Genomic DNA, 21,329 nt, shown 5'->3' on the forward strand with positions numbered 1-21,329 from the left:
GTTGGAAAAAATACTTGTGTAATGCACAAAGTAGATGTCATAACCGACTTACCAAAACTATAGTTTGTTAACAAGAAATTTGTGGAGTGGTTGAAAAACGAGTTTTAATGACTCCAACCTAAGTGTATGTAAACTTCCGACTTGAACTATATCTTATAAGAGTTTAATTCGAGAGATTTCCCCCTGGTGCCCCAAGTTACTGAGTTAATTGTTACACAAGTAATTTAATCACATACTAATTAAATAATAACTAATTGATTTGATAAGATAACAGTCATCGCATTAATGCAGTCATCGCATTAATGCATGTCTGAGAATGTGGGCACGATCAGAATGTGGACAAGACCAGGATGCATGTTAGAACCAGGCATAAACGGGGCTTGAGTGCCCTAATATCAGTTCTGACTTAAATCTGTGAATCTGTGAGTACTGTACACACAGTGATAGCTGCATCATATTTCCACCATTTTTCTCAAAACATATTACTAGAAATATCAACTCTGTCCTAGACATTTTACAAAGTGAGATATATCAATACAACAACTGCATGGAAATGACAGTCATCACATTTAAAGGGTGAGCAAAGCTAGTCTTTTCTGTCTGGATCTTAAAGTCTGATGTCCTTGATAATGAATGAAGTATAAGGCTGAGCGCTGGGGTCTATCCCATTTATGACCTGGGGAGTACTGTCAGAGTACAGCCTGCTTAAAGGTAGACTCAGCTATATGATATCATCCTACAAACCGGGGAAACTTCCTGTTTACAGACATTAACGACAATAGAATTTCAATCTGCCAAGACTGACACTATTGGCTCTAGACTAGAGGGTTGTTTCCATTGGTAAATGATCTGTTGATTCTAAGGTTAAACTCAAGGAAGGTTTTCTGTTTTCTGTTGGGGGTTTTTATTTTAGGGAAAGGGGGATACCTAGTCAGTTGTACAACTGAATGTCTTCAACTGAAATGTGTCTTCCGCATTTAACCCAAACCCTGAATCAGAGCTCACGACCCCTGAGTGAATATGGTCCAATATGTGGCAGTCTTGGCAGATTTTTAAATATCAGGAAGTCGTCATGGTGTATGATGTAAAATTGCTGAGTTCCATTTTAATATTATAATTGTTGCCACCTGCATTCCACTGCGGCTAGCGGAGAGGCACATGTGGCACAACTGTGGGTTCGTCCTCTTTTCCTCCATGCCTTATACTTTCCTTCCCAGCTCTCATTCTTCCCTTCCCTCACTCACTCCGTTCAGCTCAACTGTTGGAGGGTTGTTCAGGCTTCAGCCGGATGGCCCAGGAGTTTGCAGAGACCACATTGCCGCTACGATGGACGCGACAGGTGTAAGTGCCCTCGTTAAACTCGTTGGCAACGATGCGGAGGTCGCGGCCCTTCATGATGATGTAGCCGGGGATAGAGATCAGGAGCTGTTCTCCATCCTTGTACCAGCTGGAGCAAGGTCAAAGGTCATACCAGGGACGAGCACGGGGAGAGAGGAATCAATCATTGAAATGTTATGTACATATGTCCAACAACCTTTGCCAGAAACATAGTCACAGTAAAATAAGAAATACTCCCATAAAAAGACCTGACAGAGCAATGGGAGAATCTGACCATTAATTATGGTATATAGTGGTCTGAGATTTGGACAAGCCGTCTGCCCCTGCCTCTGGATCACTTGTAATTGTGTACTGCCACTATGTGCATTGGTTTGAATCCAACCCACTGTTCTAGCACCATCTCTCCTCCATCTACTTCTCTTGCTCTCTATCCTGTCCAATGAACACCAAAAATATGATTTGTACATTGCTGTATTTAGACTATTCTCTCACCTGACTTTGGGAGGCGATCTAGGATTCTTCGTCCCACAGCGGAAGCCCACAACCTTTCCACGAGGAACCATCTTGACCTTGACGTTGGAAGGCAGTGGAGTTGGTGTGGTAACGGCCTCAAGAGGCTCTACAGGAAGTGAGTGAAATACCAGGACAGTCATGATACTTCCCCCACAAGATAGGCCTAATATTCCTCTGTGGGTTTTTCTCAGTTCATCTTTCCTCAATTGCTCGCATCCTATTTCTTCTCCTCCTTCTCAAAACAAACCGGAAGAGAAGGTCTGAGGGGAGAGACTTTGGACGTTCTCCTCCAATATGGTTGAGAAAGAGGAGAGAAGATATGATGCGAGGATTTGTGTAAAGATGAGTCTATTTGGGGATAAAACATATGCCACAGAAGTGATATCAGTACAGTAGGACAAGGGAGGACACAGAACACAGAGTTGGGCAAGCTAAAGCCTGAATTTGTGCAACATAACACAAGGTTTAGGCATTTTAGTTATCCGTTTCGCAAATGTTGTCATCCAAAGCTTCTTACAAACCCAGGCAGGTCCGAAATCAAATCTATCAAAACCAGGCTAGATCCACATTAACTATTGAGTCCTGATCCATTTGCTGGCTTAAGACAGTCCTAAAAGCATGCTGTTAATAGATGTAGATACATGGAGAATGCAACTTTACATTCAATATAAAATCCAACTGGTGAACTGCAGTGTCCTTAAATGAATGTACAATCAAGAGTGGACAATATGCCTGTCTGACCATAGCAGAGGTCGCAGCGGCGGGCACAGTGTTTCTTCATGAAGCTCTTCCTCCTTTCGCAGAAGCCAAGGCGAGCCCATGGATCACATACGCGCTTCTTGTCTGTGCATCCTGGAATACAACACACATATAGACATTTGTGGTATTAACGTTTTCTTAGTGTTATGTCTTATACCTGTGTAATTAAAACGAATTACTTGTGTATCAACAACATTGTATTAACATGTTACATGGTACTGTGGTATTTGTCTTGTTATTGTGTTTGCACAATGAGTTGAGTGGGAATTGGGGGAATAGAGAATATGTTAAGACAATGTTAAGACAATGTTAATACAATGTTAGAAACTACATCATTACAATATATGTATATATATATATATAAAGTCTTAATGTATCCTCGCACACAAACAAAAAAACATATGATTGATCTGAGTGTTCCTTCACCATAGAGGCGCTGGATTCCCCAGATGTCGTCCTGGGCAATGTTCCTCTGGCCCGTGTAGGTGGCATTGGGGTGCATCAGGGCCTGGGGGTCACGGGAGTGCCACAGTCCCAGGGCGTGCCCGATCTCATGAGCCGCAACCTGTACCAGGTCATTCAACCATACACCTGGGGGAGGGAATAGACACAATTACGCAGGTACACAACTTATATCAAAGGACAAGGGGGATTGGGATTCCTGGGTAGAATACGTAGAGTCATTATAGACGTGATCATGGTTGAGGAAACTTAAAGATTCTAGAATGGTGTGTTGGTATATACAGGTAACTTCCAAAAAAAATGAAACACAAGTAAATGAGAGTGTGTGTGTGTGTGTGGTATTTATTGTGGAAGAATGTTGTCGAAACCCTCCAATAGAGTTCTAGACACTTGTAGAATTTATGCCAGAGGCATCATGCTCATAGGCGACACAGGTGCACGTGCCACCTCAGATTTGTCCAGTTAAAAAATATACATATACACTATATATACAAAAGTATGTGGACACCCCTTCAAATTTGTGGATTCAGCTATTTCAGCCCCACCCATTGCTGACAGGTGTATAAAATCGAGCACACAGCCATGCAATATCCATAGACAAACATTGGCAGTACAATGGCCTTACTGAAGAGCTCAGTGACTTTCAATGTGGCACCGTCACAGAATGCCACCTTTCCAACAAGTCAGTTCGTAAAATTTCTGCCCTGCTAGAGCTGCCCCGGTCAACGGTAAGTGCTGTAAAATGTGAAGTGGAAACATCTTGGAGCAACAACGGCTCAAATGCAAAGTGGTAGGCCACACAAGGTCACAGAATGGGACCGGCAAGTGCTGAAGCACGTAGCGTGTTAAAATCGTCTGATCTCGATTGCAACACTAACTAACGCGTTCCAAACAACCTCTGGAAGCAATGTCAGCACAATAACTGTTTGTCTGGAGCTTCATGAATTGGGTTTCCATGGCAGAGCAGCTGCACACAAGCCTAAGATCATCATGCGCAATGCCAAGCCTCGGCTGGAGAGGTGTAAAGCTCCCCACCATTGGACTCAGTGGAAACACGTTCTTTGGAGTGATGAATCTAGCTTCACCGTCTGGCTGTCCGACGGACAAATCTGGGTTTGGCGGATGCATAGTGCCAACTGTAAAGTTTGGTGGAGGAGGAATAATGCAATTCTAGAGGATTCTGTGCTTCCAGCTTTGTGGCAACAGTTTGGGGAAGGCCTTTTCCTGTTTCAGCATGACAATGCCCCTGTGCACAAAGTGAGGTCCATACAGAAATGGTTTGTCGAGATCTGTGTGGAAGAACGTGACTGGCCTGCACAGAGGCCTGACCTCAACCTCATCGAGCACCTTGGGGATGAATTTGAATGCCGACTGCGATCCAGGCCTAATCACATCAGTGCCCGACCTCATGTTCTTGTGACTGAATGGAAGCAAGTCCCCGCAGCAATGTTCCAGCAGCTCATGGAAAGCCTTCCCAGAAGAGTGGAGGCTGTTATAGTGGCCAACTCCATATTAATAACCATGATTTTGGAATGAAATGTTTGATGAGTAGATGTCCACATACTTTTTGTCATGTGGAGCATATAGTGCCTTCAGAAAGTCTTCACATTCCTTGACATTTTCCACATTTGGTTGTGTTACAGCCTGCATTTAAAATGGATTCAATTGAGATTTTGTGACACTGATCTACACACAATAGCCCATAATGTCAAAGTGGAATTATGTTTTTAGAAAGGTTTACAAATGAATTAAAAATGAAAAGCTTAAATGTCTTGAGTTAATAAGTATTCAACCCTTTTGTTATGGCAAGCCTAAATAAATTCAGCAGTGAAAATGTGTTTAACAAGTCACATAATACGTTGCATGGACTCAATCTGTATGTAATAATGGTGTTTAACATGATTTTTAAATGACTACCCCATTTCAGTACCCCACAGGGGTGGCAGGAACATAGTGGTTAGAGCATTGGGCCAATAACTGAAAGGTTGCTGGATCAAATCCCTGAGCTGACAAGGTAAAAATCTGTTGTTCTGCCCCCTAGCCCATTGTTTCCAAGTAGGCAGTCATTTTAAATAAGAATTTGATCTTAACTGACTTGCCTAGCTAAATTAAAGTACACAAATACAGTTGAAGTTGAGAAATTTACATACACCTTAGCCAAATATATTTAAACTGGGATTACATTTTTACTGGGATGAAATGTCAGGAATTGTGAAAAACTGAGTTTAAATGTATTTGGCTAAGGTGTATGTAAACTTCCGACTTCAACTGTATATATACAATTTTCTGTAATGTCCTGCAGCTGAAAAAATAATTTCAACCTCAAAGATCAGGGAGGTTTTCCAATGGTTCTCAAAGAAGGGCACCTATTGGTACAGTGCCTTGCGAAAGTATTCGGCCCCCTTGAACTTTGCGACCTTTTGCCACATTTCAGGCTTCAAACATAAAGATATAAAACTGTATTTTTTTGTGAAGAATCAACAACAAGTGGGACACAATCATGAAGTGGAACGACATTTATTGGATGTTTCAAACTTTTTTAACAAATCAAAAACTGAAAAATTGGGCGTGCAAAATTATTCAGCCCCCTTAAGTTAATACTTTGTAGCGCCACCTTTTGCTGCGATTACAGCTGTAAGTCGCTTGGGGTATGTCTCTATCAGTTTTGCACATCGAGAGACTGACATTTTTTCCCATTCCACCTTGCAAAACAGCTCGAGCTCAGTGAGGTTGGATGGAGAGCATTTGTGAACAGCAGTTTTCAGTTCTTTCCACAGATTCTCGATTGGATTCAGGTCTGGACTTTGACTTGGCCATTCTAACACCTGGATATGTTTATTTTTGAACCATTCCATTGTAGATTTTGCTTTATGTTTTGGATCATTGTCTTGTTGGAAGACAAATCTCCGTCCCAGTCTCAGGTCTTTTGCAGACTCCATCAGGTTTTCTTCCAGAATGGTCCTGTATTTGGCTCCATCCATCTTCCCATCAATTTTAACCATCTTCCCTGTCCCTGCTGAAGAAAAGCAGGCCCAAACCATGATGCTGCCACCACCATGTTTGACAGTGGGGATGGTGTGTTCATGGTGATGAGCTGTGTTGCTTTTACGCCAAACATAACGTTTTGCATTGTTGCCAAAAAGTTCAATTTTGGTTTCATCTGACCAGAGCACCTTCTTCCACATGTTTGGTGTGTCTCCCAGGTGGCTTGTGGCAAACTTTAAACGACACTTTTTATGGATATCTTTAAGAAATGGCTTTCTTCTTGCCACTCTTCCATAAAGGCCAGATTTGTGCAATATACGACTGATTGTTGTCCTATGGACAGAGTCTCCCACCTCAGCTGTAGATCTCTGCAGTTCATCCAGAGTGATTATGGGCCTCTTGGCTGCATCTCTGATCAGTCTTCTCCTTGTATGAGCTGAAAGTTTAGAGGGACGGCCAGGTCTTGGTAGATTTGCAGTGGTCTGATACACCTTTCATTTCAATATTATCGCTTGCACAGTGCTCCTTGGGATGTTTAAAGCTTGGGAAATATTTTTTTATCCAAATCCGGCTTTAAACTTCTTCACAACAGTATCTCGGACCTGCCTGGTGTGTTCCTTGTTCTTCATGATGCTCTCTGCGCTTTTAACGGACCTCTGAGACTATCACAGTGCAGGTGCATTTATACGGAGACTTGATTACACACAGGTGGATTGTATTTATCATCATTAGTCATTTAGGTCAACATTGGATCATTCAGAGATCATCACTGAACTTCTGGAGAGAGTTTGCTGCACTGAAAGTAAAGGGGCTGAATAATTTTGCACGCCCAATTTTTCAGTTTTTGATTTGTTAAAAAAGTTTGAAATATCCAATAAATGTCGTTCCACTTCATGATTGTGTCCCACTTGTTGTTGATTCTTCACAAAAAAATACAGTTTTATATATTTATGTTTGAAGCCTGAAATGTGGCAAAAGGTCGCAAAGTTCAAGGGGGCCGAATACTTTCGCAAGGCACTGTAGATGGGTAAAAAACATTGAACATCCCTTTGAGCATGATACTAATTATTAATTATACTTTGGATGGTGTATCAATATACCCAGTCACTACAAAGATACAGGCGCCCTTCTTAACTCAGTTGTGGGAGATTTCAGAGATTTCACCATGAGGCCAATGTGACTTTAAAACAGTTACTGGGTTTAATGGCTGTGATAGGAGATAACTGAGGATGGATTAACAATATTGTAGTTACTCCACAATACTAACATAAATGACAGAGTGAAAAGAATGAAGCCTGTACAGAATACAAATATTCCAAAACATGCATTCTGTTTGTAATAAGGTACTAAAGTAATACTGCAAAGAATGTGGCAAAGAAATTCACTTTTTGTCCTGAATACAAAGCATTATGTTCGGGGCAAACACAACACATCACTGAGTACCACTCTTCATATGTAAGCATGGTGGTGGCTGCAACATGTTATGAGTATGCTTGTCATTGGCAAGGACCAGGGAGTGTTTTAGGATAAAAAATAAACGTAATAGAGCCAAGCACAGGCAGAATCCTAGAGGAAAACCTGGTTCAATCTGCTTTCCAATAGACACTGGGAGGTGAATTCACCTTTCAGCAGGACATTTACCTAAAACACAAGGCCAAATAAACACTGAAGTTGCTTACCAAGACAACGTTGAATGTTCCTGAGCGGCGTAGTTACAGTTTTTAATTAAATAGGCTTGAAAATCTATGGCAAGACTTGTCTGTCTAGCAATGATCAACAACCAACTTGAAAGAGCTTGAATAATTATTTCAAGAATAATGGGCAAATATTGTACAATTCAGTTGTGCAAGGCTTTTAGAGACTGACCTAAAAAGACTCACAACTATAATCGCTGCCAAAGGTGATTTTAACATTTATTGACCCAGGGCGTTGTATACATATCTAATTAAGATATTTTATTTTCCATTAATGTGGCTAATAGTAGTACTAGCCTCTCTACACTGGCTTCCTGTTAAGGCTAAGGCTGATTTCAAGGTTTTACTGATAACCTACAAAGCATTACATAGGTTTGCTCCTACCTATCTCTCCGATTTGGTCCTGCCGTACGTACGCTGCGGTCACAAGACACAGGCCTCCTTATTGTCCCTAGAATGTCTAAGCACACAGCTGGAGGCAGGGTCTTCTCCTATAGAGCTCAAGGTCTGCCTATCCATGTGAGAGACACAGACTCGGTCTCAACCTTTAAGTCTTTACTGAAGACTCATCACTAGTAGGTCCTATGATTGAGTGTAGTCTAGCCCAGGGGTGCAAGGTGAACGGCAATGCACTGGAGCGACGAACTACCCTTGCTGTCTCTGCCTGGCCAGCTCCCCTCTCTCCACTGGGATTCTCTGCCTCTGACCCTATTACAGGGGCTGAGTCACTGGCTTACTGGTGCTCTTCCATGCCGTCCCTAGGAGGAGTGAGTCACTTGAGTGGTTTGAGACACTTACGTGATCTTCCTGTCCGTTGTTTCTCCCCCTTGAGCTTGTGTGGTGGAAGAGATCTTCGTGGGCTATAAGTTTTGTCTAAGGGTAGTAAGTTGGTGGTCTGTTGATATGGGAGCTGTGCTTTGGAAAAGTGAGTGGTGTTATATCCTGCCTGGTTGGCCCTGTCAGGAGGTATCGGACCGGGCCACAGTGGCCTTAATGGCCATGTACTCTTATAATCTCCATCCAGCACAGCCAGAAGAGGACTGGCCCACCCCTCAGAGCCTGGTTCCTCTCTAGGTTTCTTCATAGGTTTCTGCCTTTCTAGGGAGTTCTTCTGTACTTCTATATCTGCATTGCTTGCTGTTTGGGGTTTTAGGCTGGATTTCTGTATAGCACTTTATGACGTCTGCTGATGTAAAAAGGGCTTTATTAATACATTTGATTGATTGACTAATAAAATATTTTGGGGGGAGAAAAAAATACACTTTGTTGAGAAAGAATGACAATTAAATCCATTCCACTTTGTAACACAATAAAATGTTGAAAAAGTCAAGCTGTGTGAATACTTTATGAAGGCAATGTATATACTGTATATATACATTTTCTGTTGTTGTTGTTTGTTTCTCTGTAATACTACTAGCCACGTAGCACTTTTATGAAGTTGGCTTCAGCTAGCCCCGATAAGTTCCCAACCTCATAACTAGCTACCAAGAAACCATTTCAGGCTATCAATCAAGTTAGAGTAGCTAGCTTGTCTAACTGTCTTAGCTGGCATGCCTGCTGGCAAGGTTGGGGGACTTTAGAAAAGCAAACAACAACTAAATGTACTAAGTAAGACTCACATGCCTTTCAATCTTTTACCCAGATTGTTGCAGAGAAGCATATTTTGCTTCTTTAAAAAAAATAGCCACCAGTCAGGAGGATACAGACAGCTCAAGAGGTATGCTTAGACATGCAGAAAAATAAACACGTTTTTTTTAATCATAATGATTATGGCTCTCGATTGCAGGAAAAGGCTGTTTTAGGTGTTTGAAAAATTCTAAATTGTCCAACTTAAGGACGGTGGGCCTAGCCCCCCTACGTACCACCCCCAGACATCCTCACATACGTTGTGCCCCCTCAGATGTTTTGGGTGCATGATGCCCCTGATCTATGCCAAGGTGCATTGGAGCTGCTCAACGCCCTATTGAGACACTTTATGTTGGTGTTTCCTTTGTTTTTGCAGTTACCTGTATATGCAGTTACCTAAATATTATTGTATGATACAATACATTGTATGCTGTATGTTTTTTGTTTTTGTTTGTTTGTTGTTTGTTATTGTTATTTGATGTGCTTAAAAAATGGAATTACTGAATATCACATGACTTATTGAATGTTGTGAAAACCAATAAATACAATTTTCCACCCCCAAAAAGGACAAGGGGGATAACGGAAGTATGTTCGATTTACAGTAGCTCGTCTGGCGAGCAGAGTCAGCACAAAGTGCAACCTCTTTGTGCCCATCTAACACACACAATATCAAGTGCACCTCTGGTTGTAAACTGGTTTTCTGGTTGAGGATACGTCAACCAGATTATAACCAACTGGTCTCTATTACAACCAGGTAAACAGTTTTTTTTTCAAGACAACAAGTTTACATCTGACAAAAGCATCTAAAAAAGATGTCATCAACGTCAATCGATTCCTTTAAAATCCATGGGTGGGGGAAAGTGAACGAGTACACTTTTTGGGGGAGGATAGAGAATCGGAGCACAGACAGACAGGGAGCAGAGTCTTTGCACCTTGTTTCCAGCTGAAGCGGGACTTCCCCAGGATCCAGAACTCATGGTTGTCAAAGTGGATCTCCCCGCGCGGGGGCAGGAAGGCATGGGCCAACTCCCCGTTTAGCCCATCAAAACAGGGGTGCAATGGAGACCACCAGCAGTCTGTGTGGTTCCACGTGTAGAAGCCTGGAAGCATGAGCACACACACGCTCACACATTTAAAGTAGGGTGAATTAAAGTCACACACACACCTTTAACTTATTAATGTCTAATCCATAGTGATAATGTCAGGTTCTATTTAATTATGTGGTCTTACCAATGATAATGTCAGCACTCTTGTTGGGGTTTGTGATTTCAGCAAAGTAGAGAGGGGACACGTCGCTCCACTTGGAGAACGCAATGCTGATGGCCTTGCGGGTGCCGTCTTTGTTCAGCGTGTTGGGAAACTTCACGATCCTGACAGACGTGAACGGACACGCAGACATACAGACAGATGTGAACAGAAAGACAGACACAAGTATAGATTGGAAAGTGACAGACAATGCGACAAACTTGGATTCCCAAAAACATATAGCTGTTCCCTTTCAGTCGGTCATTCAGTATAACATACTATGGGGAGTCAACGATCAACCGTATTCACCTGAAAAACGCCCAACAGGTGAATGGATGCCGAGTCTGTCATGCCTGCTCCCGCTCTTCCCCCCTTGGCGCTTGAGGGCGCCAGGCTGCCCTGCATCACGCACTCCTACCATCATCAATTGCACAATCTGCCTTCAATCTGCCTTCCCTCCTCATGCGCATCAGCGATATTGGACTCAACTGGACTCACTCATCACTTGTTTATTACCTCCCCTATATTTGTCAGTTCCCCTGCTCTGTTCCCTGCTGATGCATTAACTGTTTTTGTCTTTGTTACCCTTGTGCTGACGCTGTTCGTGTCTCGTTCCATGCCCGTTCCTTAGTAAATGTTTGACTCCCCATAACTGCTTCTCTTCTCCAGCGTCAAGCTCCAGCTCCAGTGGTTTCCTTGCCCCGGTTGGCTCGGAAGGCTCCCATCCCACATTGGACCTCACCCGGATCGTCAGGTCTTGTTCGCCAAGCCGGCCCAGAAGTTTTTTTGTTTTGTTGGAGACGTCGGGGTGGATTCGGCCGCCGATGGAACTGTGGGTGCCTAAGCCAGGCCGTTCCACGCCCTGGCTGGCTCGGCAGGTTTCCATTCCATGTCACGCTCCACCAGATCATCGGGCTCCCTCATTGCAGCGGGATCGACAGGTGTCCTTGCCTCAGCCGGATCGTCAGGCCCCCATGTCTCAGCCGGCTCGCCACGCTCCCACGCTCCTGCCGGTTTGTCGGGCTTCCACGCCCAGGTTAGACGCAGGATGGCGGGGGGTACTGTCATGCCTGCTCCCGCTCTTCCCCCCCTTGGCACTTCAGGGCGCCAGGCTGCCCTGCATCACGCACTCCTGCCATCATCAATTACGCACACCTGCCTTCCCTCGTCACACGCATCAGCGATATTGGACTCACCTGGATTCATTCATCACATGTTTATTACCTCTCCTATATTTGTCAGTTCCCCTGCCCTAGTACCTGCTGATGCATTAATTGTTTTTGTCTTTGTTATCCTTGTGCTGATGCTGTTCCTGTCTCGTTCCGTGTCCGTTCCTTAGTAAATGCTTGACTCCCTGTACCTGCTTCGTCTCTCCAGTGTCAATTCATGTGAGAGTCCGCCCTTGAAAGCCTTGCCTTCCTGGTTATAATACTGGGGCTCACATCCATTTCCTCAATTCTTCTCTCTTCAGCTCGCCTTATCAAGCAAACTTTTCAAGCACACAAAGACTACGAGATTTGCCTCTGACTTCGGTGTCTGTTAGTGGGGAGTACTCATCCCCCTAGATGTTGAGAGTTTTGGGTATTGGTATCGGTTTTTGTGTTTGCTTAAAGCGAACTACTTTCTGCTCTACTTCTGTAGCTAATGCTTCCTTGCTTGGGTAGGATTTGTGTTTGCTAATACCCCATTAATTTCTGCTCTGCTTGTTTAGCCAGTGCTTCCTTGCTTGAGTAAGATGGCCAGTGGTAAGAGTAAGTTTAAAAAGGCTAACTAGTCGGATGACATCAGTCTGGGGCAACCTAAAGCCTCGGCTTTGGATTTGGCGGGGAGAGTGAACTGTTGGTGGTTAATGCGCCTTTGATGGAGCTGTGTTGTAAGGCGGCAGATCACCTGGTTGTGGATTGGCCATCTTCTCCCCCTCAGTGGACATACTCCAGGTTTGGGGGAAGGTATTTACCTTCTGTCCCTGCAGAAGTGAAGCGTCGCTTAGCTCTGTTTAAACATTTTGCAGATGAGCTAAAGACGACCTGGGATTCCCCTCATTCAGCCAGGCTGGTGCTGCCTGGTTATGGATGAGTTCATGAATGTAGAGGGTATGAAGGAGGCAGGGCTCGTTTGCACACCGCCGATGGATGGAAAGCTGCCAAGTTACTTAGCTTCCGAATAATAAACAGTGCCGGTTCTCGGCGGATCAGCTGGACCAGCTGGACAAAGTGTAAAAGGCTCATGGTGTTACTCTGTACTCGGACAGAGGGATTTGGTCAACAGCGTAAAGGGAGCTGCATATAAATGACCTAGAGTTACGGACTGTTTTGCTGGCGCTGAGGCGTTCCCTTCCCATGTTGGAGGGCCATGTGTTGGTGAGGTCCAACAGCATACACTACCATTCAAAAGTTTGGGGTCACTTAGAAATGTCCTTGTTTCTGAAAGAAAGGCAAATGTTATTGTCTCTTAAAATAACATCAAATTGATCAGAAATACAGTGTAGACAATGTTAATGTTGTAAATGACTATTGTAGCTGGAAACGGCAGATTTTGAATGGAATATCTACATAGGCGTACAGAGGCCCATTATCAGCAACCATCACTCCTGTGTTCCAATTGTGGAAGTTGTGTTAGCTAATCCAAGTTTATAATTTTAAAAGGCTAATTGATCATTAGAAAACCCTTTTGCAATTATGTTAGCACAGAATAAAACTGTTGTTCTGATTTAAAAAGCAACAAAACTGCGTGTTGTCGTCTGTTCTTCTCAATCTGTGCACTCTGCGGGGACCTGTGGTGGGTTTTGTGTCATTGGGTCTATTGTCCCAGGCGCACAGGAGAGTTTGGCACCCATGACCACAGATATGGGATCTGTGGGTTTGGCCCCTGAAAGGTTGAATTTGACGGCTATGAGTTTACCCTCAAACGTGATTACGACTACACAGTCGTCGCGTGCACCCTTTACAAGAGGGTTGTTCGTCAGTCTCTCATTCACAATTTGGTGTCAGGTTAAAGGAGTTTCTCCTTTTCAGAGGTCTTTGGTGAACATTTTGATGTCCTTGCAGGAGCTTTTTGAGTAGGGCCTTTCTTTTTCCACATTAAAGTTTTATATCAGTATACCCTTCTCATATGGAGTCCGTGCCAGGCGACTCCAAATTGATGTTACATACTAATGCGACAGCTATTCTTCTTGGGGTCCACACAAAACATGAAACATGACATAATAAAGAACATTAATAGACAACAGCTAGAGAACAAAACTATTTTTTTTAAATGTAAAGACAAAGGCATACGTAGGGCTGTGGCGGTCACTAAATTTTGTCAGCCGGTTATTGTCAAGCAAATAACTGTTGGTACCTCAATTAACATAAACACATTTAGCATCTCCTGGCTTCCACACATAGCCTACAAGCCAGTGATGCAGACCTATGGAGTATCTACATTTAAAAAAGTATAATAAAGCCATGTAATATAGCCTACACCTTTACAATAAATCCATTATTTATTTTAGACAAGTCTAAAGTAACATGATATGAAGAAAATGTAGTCAATTTCAGAAGAACCAAATAGCATACTCTGAGTTGTCCTTATGTTAGGTCCTGATCTGAGTATGCCATATCGCTGTGGGCTACACTAGTTAATTTAGCAGACAAGATTTGCTTAGAATTCCGTTGCATTATTTTATATTAAGAATACTATATCAAAGCTGAATAAAATACAAAGGATATTTTCTCCAAACGATTTGAGGGAGTGCACACATGCTATTCTGTGTTGAGGGGTTAACAAAGAAGTTGGTACTCATATGTGCTTAATTTAGAGTTATTAATATAACTTTAGTTGTTCTACAAATGTCAGGCTATATGTTTTGAAGATTTAATACATTGTAAGACTGCATGATGAAACTCCACCAAAAACCCTGAAATTTCCATCCCTAACTATAACATTTTCCGACAAGATAGAACTGCCAAATGGGGCGGTGTTGCAATCTACTGCAGAGATAGCCTGCAGAGTTCTGTCTTACTATCCAGGTCTGTACCTAAACAATTCGAGCTACTACTTTTAAAAATCCACCTTACCAGAATCAAGTCTCTCACCGTTGCCGCTTGCTATAGACCACCCTCTACCCCCAGCTGTGCCCTGGACACCATATGTGAATTGATTGCTCCCCATCTATCTTCAGAGATTGTGCTGCTAGGTGACCTAAACTGTGACATGCTTAACACCCCGGCCATCCTACAATCTAAGCTTGATGCCCTCAATCTCACACATTATAAATGAACCCGATACAACCCCAAATCCGTAAACACGGGCACCCTCATACCAACTGACCCTCATACCAACTGACCAACTTGCCCTCCAAATACACCTCTGCTGTATTCAACCAAGATCTCAGCTATCACTGCCTCATTGCCTGCATCCGTTATGGGTCTGCGGTCAAACGACCACCCCTCATCACCGTAAAACACTTCAGCGAGCAGGCCTATCTAATTGACCTGTCCCGGGTATCCTGGAAGGATATTGACCTCATCCCGTCAGTAAAGGATGCCTGGTTATTCTTTAAAAGTGCCTTCCTCACCATCTTAAATAAGCATGCCCCATTCAAAAAAAATAGAACCAGGAACAGATATAGCCCTTGGTTCACTCCAGACGTGACTGCCCTTGACCAACACAAAAACATCCTGTGGCGTTCTGCATTAGCATCGAATAGCCCCCGTGATATGCAACTTTTCAGGGAAGTTAGGAACAAATATACACAGGCAGTTAGGAAAGCTAAGGCTAGCTTTTTCAAGCAGAAATTTGCATCCTGTAGCACAAACTTTAAAAAGTTATTGGACACTGTAAAGTCCATGGAGAATAAGAGCACCGCCTCCCAGCTGCCCATTGCAATGAGGCTAGGAAACACTGTCACCACCGATAAATCCACTATAATTGAGAATTTCAAAAAGCATTTTTTTACGGCTGGCCATGCTTTCCACCTGGCTACCCCTACCCCGATCAACAGCCCTTCACCCCCCACAGCAACTCGTCCAAGCCTCCCCACTTCTCCTTCACCCAAATCCAGATAGCTGATGTTCTGAAAGAGCCGCAAAATCTGGACCCCTACAAATCAGCCGGGCTAGACAATCTGGACGCTCTCTTTCTAAAATTATCTGCCGAAATTGCTGCAACCCCTATTACTAGCCTGTTCAACCTCTTTCATATCGTCTGAGATTCCCATAGATTGGAAAGCTGCCGTGGTCTTCCCCCTCTTCAAAGTGGGAGACACTCTTGGCCCAAACTGCTACAGACCAATATCTATTCTACCCTGCCTTTCTAAGGTCTTCGAAAGCCAAGTTAACAAACAGATTACGACCATTTCGAATCCCACCGTACCTTCTCCGCTATGCAATCTGGTTTGAGAGCTGGTCATGGGTGCACCTCAGCCACGCTCAAGGTCCTAAACAATATCATAACCGCCATCGATAAGAGACATTACTGTGCAGCCGTATTCATTGACCTGTCTTTGACTCTGTCAATCACCAGATTCTTATCGGCAGACGCAACAGCCTTGGTTTCTAAAATGATTGCCTCGCCTGGTACACCAACTACTTCTCTGACAGAGTTCAGTGTGTCAAATCAGAGGGCCTGTTGTCCAGACCTCTGGCAGTCTCTATGGGGGTGCCACAGGGTTAAATTCTCGGGCAGACTCTCTTCTCTGTATACATCAATGATGTCGCTTTTGCTGCTGGTGATTCTTTGATCCACCTCTACGCAGACGACACCATTCTGTATACCTCTGGCCCGTCTTTGGACACTGTGCTAACTAACATCCAAACGAGCTTCAATGCCATACAACTCTCCTTCCGTGGCCTCCAACTGCTCTTAAATGCAAGTAAAACTAAATGCATGCTCTTCAACCGATCACTGCCCACATCTGCCAGCCCGTCCAGCATCACTACTCTGGACGGTTCTGACTTAGAATATGTGGACAACTACAAATATCTAAATGTCTGGTTAGACTGTAAATTCTCATTCCAGGGTCACATTAAACATCTCCAATCCAAAATTAAATCTACAATCGGCTTCCTATTTCGCAACAAACATCCTTCACTCATGCTGCCAAACATACCCTTGTAAAACTGACCATCCTACCGATCCTCGACTTCGGTGATGTCATTTACATAATAGCCCCCATCACTCTACTCAACAAATTGGATACAGTCTATAACAGTGCCATCTGTTTTGTCACCAAAGCCCCATATACTACCCACCACTGCGACCTGTACGTTTTCGTTGGCTGGCCCTCGCTTCATACTCACAAACCCACTGGCTCCAGGTCATCTACAAGTCTCTGCTAGGTAAAGCCCCGCCTTATCTCAGCTCACTGGTCACCATAGCAGCACCCACCCGTAGCACACGCTCCAGCAGGTATATCTCACTGGTCACCCACAAAGCCAATTCTTCCTTTGGCCGCCTTTCCTTCCAGTTCTCTGCTGCCAATGACTAAAACGAACTGCAAAAATCACTAAAGCTGGAGACTCTTACCTCCCTCACTAGGTTTAAGCATCAGCTGTCAGAGCAGCTTCTTATCCTACCTCATTTGCACATGCTGTATATAGACTTTTCTACTTTATTATTGATTGTATGTTTGTTTATTCCATGTGTAACTCTGTGTTGTTGTATGTGTCGCACTGCTTTGCTTTATCTTGGCCAGGTCGCAGTTGCAAATGAGAACTTTTTCTCAACTAGCCTACCTGGTTAAATAAAGGTGAAATAAAAAATAAATAAAAATAATGATGATTTGAAAAAAGTCCCTTGAAAGGCATGAGGTCTGCTTTGTTTTTTGCGCAGGCAGTACACACTCTGTCAATTTCCAATTCACAATTAGAGAAGCCCTCACATTTCCCAGCGGCATCCCTTTTGTGTGGCCATAATGCTCCCTAAAAAAATACACGTCTGCCTGCTCTGAAGCACCTCTCATCTCACTCGCAGGGCACTCCATCACGTGATTGGGTCTTTCTCACAGGCTACAATGGAGACGGACACATCGGGAACGCAACTGCGAGGTGCATATTGAAGATATTGGAAGAACTGTCCACGTTTACTTTTCGTCAACAAAATGAGTAGGCCTAACAAACAGCAAAAGCACTAGCCTACGTCAATCTACTATCCCCCGTAGTACAAAAGTTTAACTATCCTATTCTGTGTGAGAAATAAATATTCCAAGCATTGTCTGGGATAGTTGTGTGATACGATAGATCCCAAATTAATACAACCACTAGCATCAAACAAACTTTTTTATGCAATGACGCTGACACAACAGACGTTTAGTTTAGACGTTTTAGTTTTAAATGTTTATAAACTATTAGGCTATTTATTCAAATGATATGCACAGCAATGTGCACACGGCTAAACTATTAGGCTATTCCTGCACATTATAAGAGCAGAAAGGCTATAAGCAGGAATGTTCCATTAGTGGGAAAACACCACTCTCAAAAGTGACCGCAAATGCAATAAAACTTAAAAATAAGTTTTATTATAAAGGTGCATTTTTATGGTGAAAATGATCTTCCCCAAACTTGAAGCACACTGCTTATGTATGCCAGTTAGGCTCTACGACCTTTGTAAAGCAGATTAATGTGCTTAATTTTGAGAAGTTATTTGGACGCTTTAGCTGTGATTACAAACCTTATGCTGGGCATCATTCACAAGTGATAATATATCATTCACAAGTGATAGGCTAATATTGTCACCCATCAGACTATTCTTGATTTATTATTGTATTTACATATACTAAATAATATATGTGTGATATTCATTTTGATTTAGAATGGACCATTATCATGCACCTGTCTCGAAACAGGGGCAGCGGGAAAAAATACATGTCATCTACGCACTTAATTAGCGAATGGAGGACGCAGTGATAAGAGGGACAACAGAGTGCTGAGTATCAGGCAGTTAGCAAGTTTGGTAGGCTACTAATGACCAACAGCATTATCAGAGCTTGGAGAAGCCTAATTATCGAAATGTAACTGTGAAATGTGACTGCCTTCATGACTCGTGACCGCCGGTGTGGCGGTAATACAGTCACCGCAACAGCCCCCCGCAACACCCGTAGCGGGGGGCGTTGTGTCGTGAGGTGTCGCTTTATCTGTTTTTTGAAACCAGGTTTGCTGTTCACTTGAGCAATGTGAGATGGAACGGAGTTCCATGCAATAATGTCTCTATATAATACTGTACGCATTCTTGAATTTGTTCTGGATTTGGGGACTGGTGGCATGTCTGGTGGAATAATTGTGTGTGTAAATTGACTATGCAAACAATTTGGGATTTTCAACACATTAATGTGTATTATAAAAATAAGAAAAGACGCAGTCAGTCTCTACTCAACTCTTAACCAAGAGAGACTGGCATGCATAATAATTATAATTAGCCCTCTGATTACAATGAAGAGCAAGATGTGCGGTTCTGGGCCAGCTGCAGCTTGACTAGGTCTTTCCTTGCAGCACTGGACCACACGACTGGACAAGAATCAAGATAAGACAAAACTAGAGCCTGCAGGACTTGCTTTTCTATTATGGACAGACCTCTCCCCCATCTTTACAAACATTGAATCTATATGTTTTGACCATGACAGTTTACAATCTCTTGTAATGCCAAGTAATTTAGTCTCCTCAACTTGTTCAACAGCCACACCATTCATTACCAGATTCAGCTGAGGTCTAGAACATAGGGAATGATTTGTACAAAATACAATGCTCTTAGTTTTAGAGATGTTCAGCACCTGTTTAGTATTGGCCGCCCATTCCAAAACATACTGCAACTCTTTGTAAGGGTTTCAGTGACTTCATTAGCTGTGGTTGCTGATGCGTATATTGTTGAATCTTCAGCATACATGTAACACATGCTTTGTTTAATGCCAGTGGCAGGTCATTGGTAAGAATAGAAAAGAGTAAAGGGCCTAGAGAGCTGTCATGCGGTACACCACACTTTACATGCTTGACATTAGAGAAGCTTCCATTAAAGAAAACCTTTTGAGTTCTATTAGATGGATAGCTCTGAATCCACGATATGGCAGAGGTCCCTGACTTTCGACAAGGACAAAGGTTGCCTAGCGGTGTGCATGCTCACTCCACTTGGAGTGTGGCGGCTGCTTGGGTATTGTTCAGGGCTATGACAATTGGTGATATCTGTGCTGCAGTGAGATGGGGTTCCCAACATACCTTTGTGAGGTTTTATTGCGTGGAAGTAACTGCTCCCGGTGTGGCTCATAGTGTTCTTATGGCTGGGTCCAGAAGTGGGTGCTGGCAGTGTGCAACGTGCGCATTATCAAGGTTACCACAGTCTCCTGTGGGTTTGAGCCTTGGGCTGCCGTGGTCGATGCTATGCTTTGCCATGTCATGACAGGTGTTCTGTTGTTTTGGACTTTGGGGTTCCTTGTACGAGTTCTGACATTTCAGGCTCTCAAGGTAAGTATTGTTCTTGGAACCGTGGGCCGGCTTGGGGCTTGATTGTATTTCCCCACTGTATGTTATAGCAAGTGACCGACTGAAAGAGAATGTATGAAAATAACTACTGTTCCCTATACTTTTGCCTCGTGCTGTCAGGGGATTTGAGCTTGCTGAAGAGGGGTACTGAATTGAGGAAATGGAGGCAATGGGCTGCCTTTGGGTATTATAGCCAGGAGGGCTTCTGAGGGCAGGCTCGGCATCTATTGGCCAGTTGGGATTTATTTCAGTTTTCAGGGGAATATGAATGGTCGTTGACTCTCCATAGTATGTTCCTCCTTCAGGGAACAGTAATTATATTCATAATTGTATGTTATCAATTTTGCTTTCACAATGAATATTTATATATCTGGCCAGTGGCCCCAAGCCATAATTCTCAAAATATTACTCCGAAGCCGACCTCCCAGTCTCTTCCATCTCCTCCCCATCTCTCTCTTTCCCCATTTGTCTCTTTCTCTCTCACTCCCTGAATCCCTAGTCCCTTCCTCCTCGACACTACATCTGAGAGGATTGGATAGGTGTCAGCAATATGGTGGAACCTCCATCTTACCCACTAAAACTTGGGGGAATTGCTGCCATATTTCTTTATCTACAGTGCTTCCAGAAAGTATTCATACCAAGTGACTTATTCAACATTTCGTTGTGTTACAGCCTTAATTCCATGTGGATTCAATAGATTTGTTTAAAAAAAAACAAAGGTCACATTTTGTGAAAATTAAAAACAGAAAAATCTAATTTACATAAGTATTCACACCCCTGAGTCAGAATCACCTTTGGCTGTGCCTCCTGAGTGGCGCAGCGGTCTTATTGAAGGATTTGGTCAGCTGGGATGTCCTTGTCCCATCGCACTCTTCTCATTCCTGTGGCGTGTTGGGCGCATGCACGCTGACACGGTAGCCAGTTGTAAAGTGTTTTCTCTGACACATTGGTGCGGCTGGCTTCCGGGTTAAGAAGCAGTGTGGCTTGGCAGGGTAGTGTTTCGGAGGACTCATGGCTCTCGAGTCCCAAGTCCGTACGGGAGTTGCAGCGGTGGGACAAGAATGTAACTACCAATTAGATATGTTTTTTGTCACCTTTGGCAGCGATTACAAATGTGAGTCTTTCTGGGTAAGTGTCTAAGAGCTTTACACACCTGGATTGTACAATATTTGCACATTATATATTTTTTTTTAATGTCAAGCTCTGTTAAGTTGGTTGTTGATCATTGTATATTTGGCCTTGTGTGTTAGGAAATTGT

General features: G+C 43.2%; 1 protein-coding gene across 1 annotated transcript in view; it reads right to left on the reverse strand.

The window, feature by feature from the left end:
• Nucleotides 1-766: 766 nt before the first annotated feature.
• LOC139386187 (matrix metalloproteinase-23-like) overlaps nucleotides 767-21,329 on the reverse strand; it is a 36,892-nt gene continuing 16,329 nt past the window's right edge. The window contains exons 3-8 of the mRNA XM_071131658.1: nucleotides 10,608-10,747; nucleotides 10,310-10,477; nucleotides 3,037-3,201; nucleotides 2,593-2,703; nucleotides 1,831-1,957; nucleotides 767-1,447 (exon numbers count right to left, since the gene is read on the reverse strand). Of these exons, the coding sequence (XP_070987759.1) occupies nucleotides 1,255-1,447; nucleotides 1,831-1,957; nucleotides 2,593-2,703; nucleotides 3,037-3,201; nucleotides 10,310-10,477; nucleotides 10,608-10,747 (904 nt within the window). The 3' untranslated portion in view covers nucleotides 767-1,254. The remainder of the gene's footprint in view (nucleotides 1,448-1,830; nucleotides 1,958-2,592; nucleotides 2,704-3,036; nucleotides 3,202-10,309; nucleotides 10,478-10,607; nucleotides 10,748-21,329) is intronic.

Source organism: Oncorhynchus clarkii, chromosome 27, assembly GCF_045791955.1.
Source record: "Oncorhynchus clarkii lewisi isolate Uvic-CL-2024 chromosome 27, UVic_Ocla_1.0, whole genome shotgun sequence".
Taxonomy (NCBI): Eukaryota; Metazoa; Chordata; class Actinopteri; order Salmoniformes; family Salmonidae; genus Oncorhynchus; species Oncorhynchus clarkii.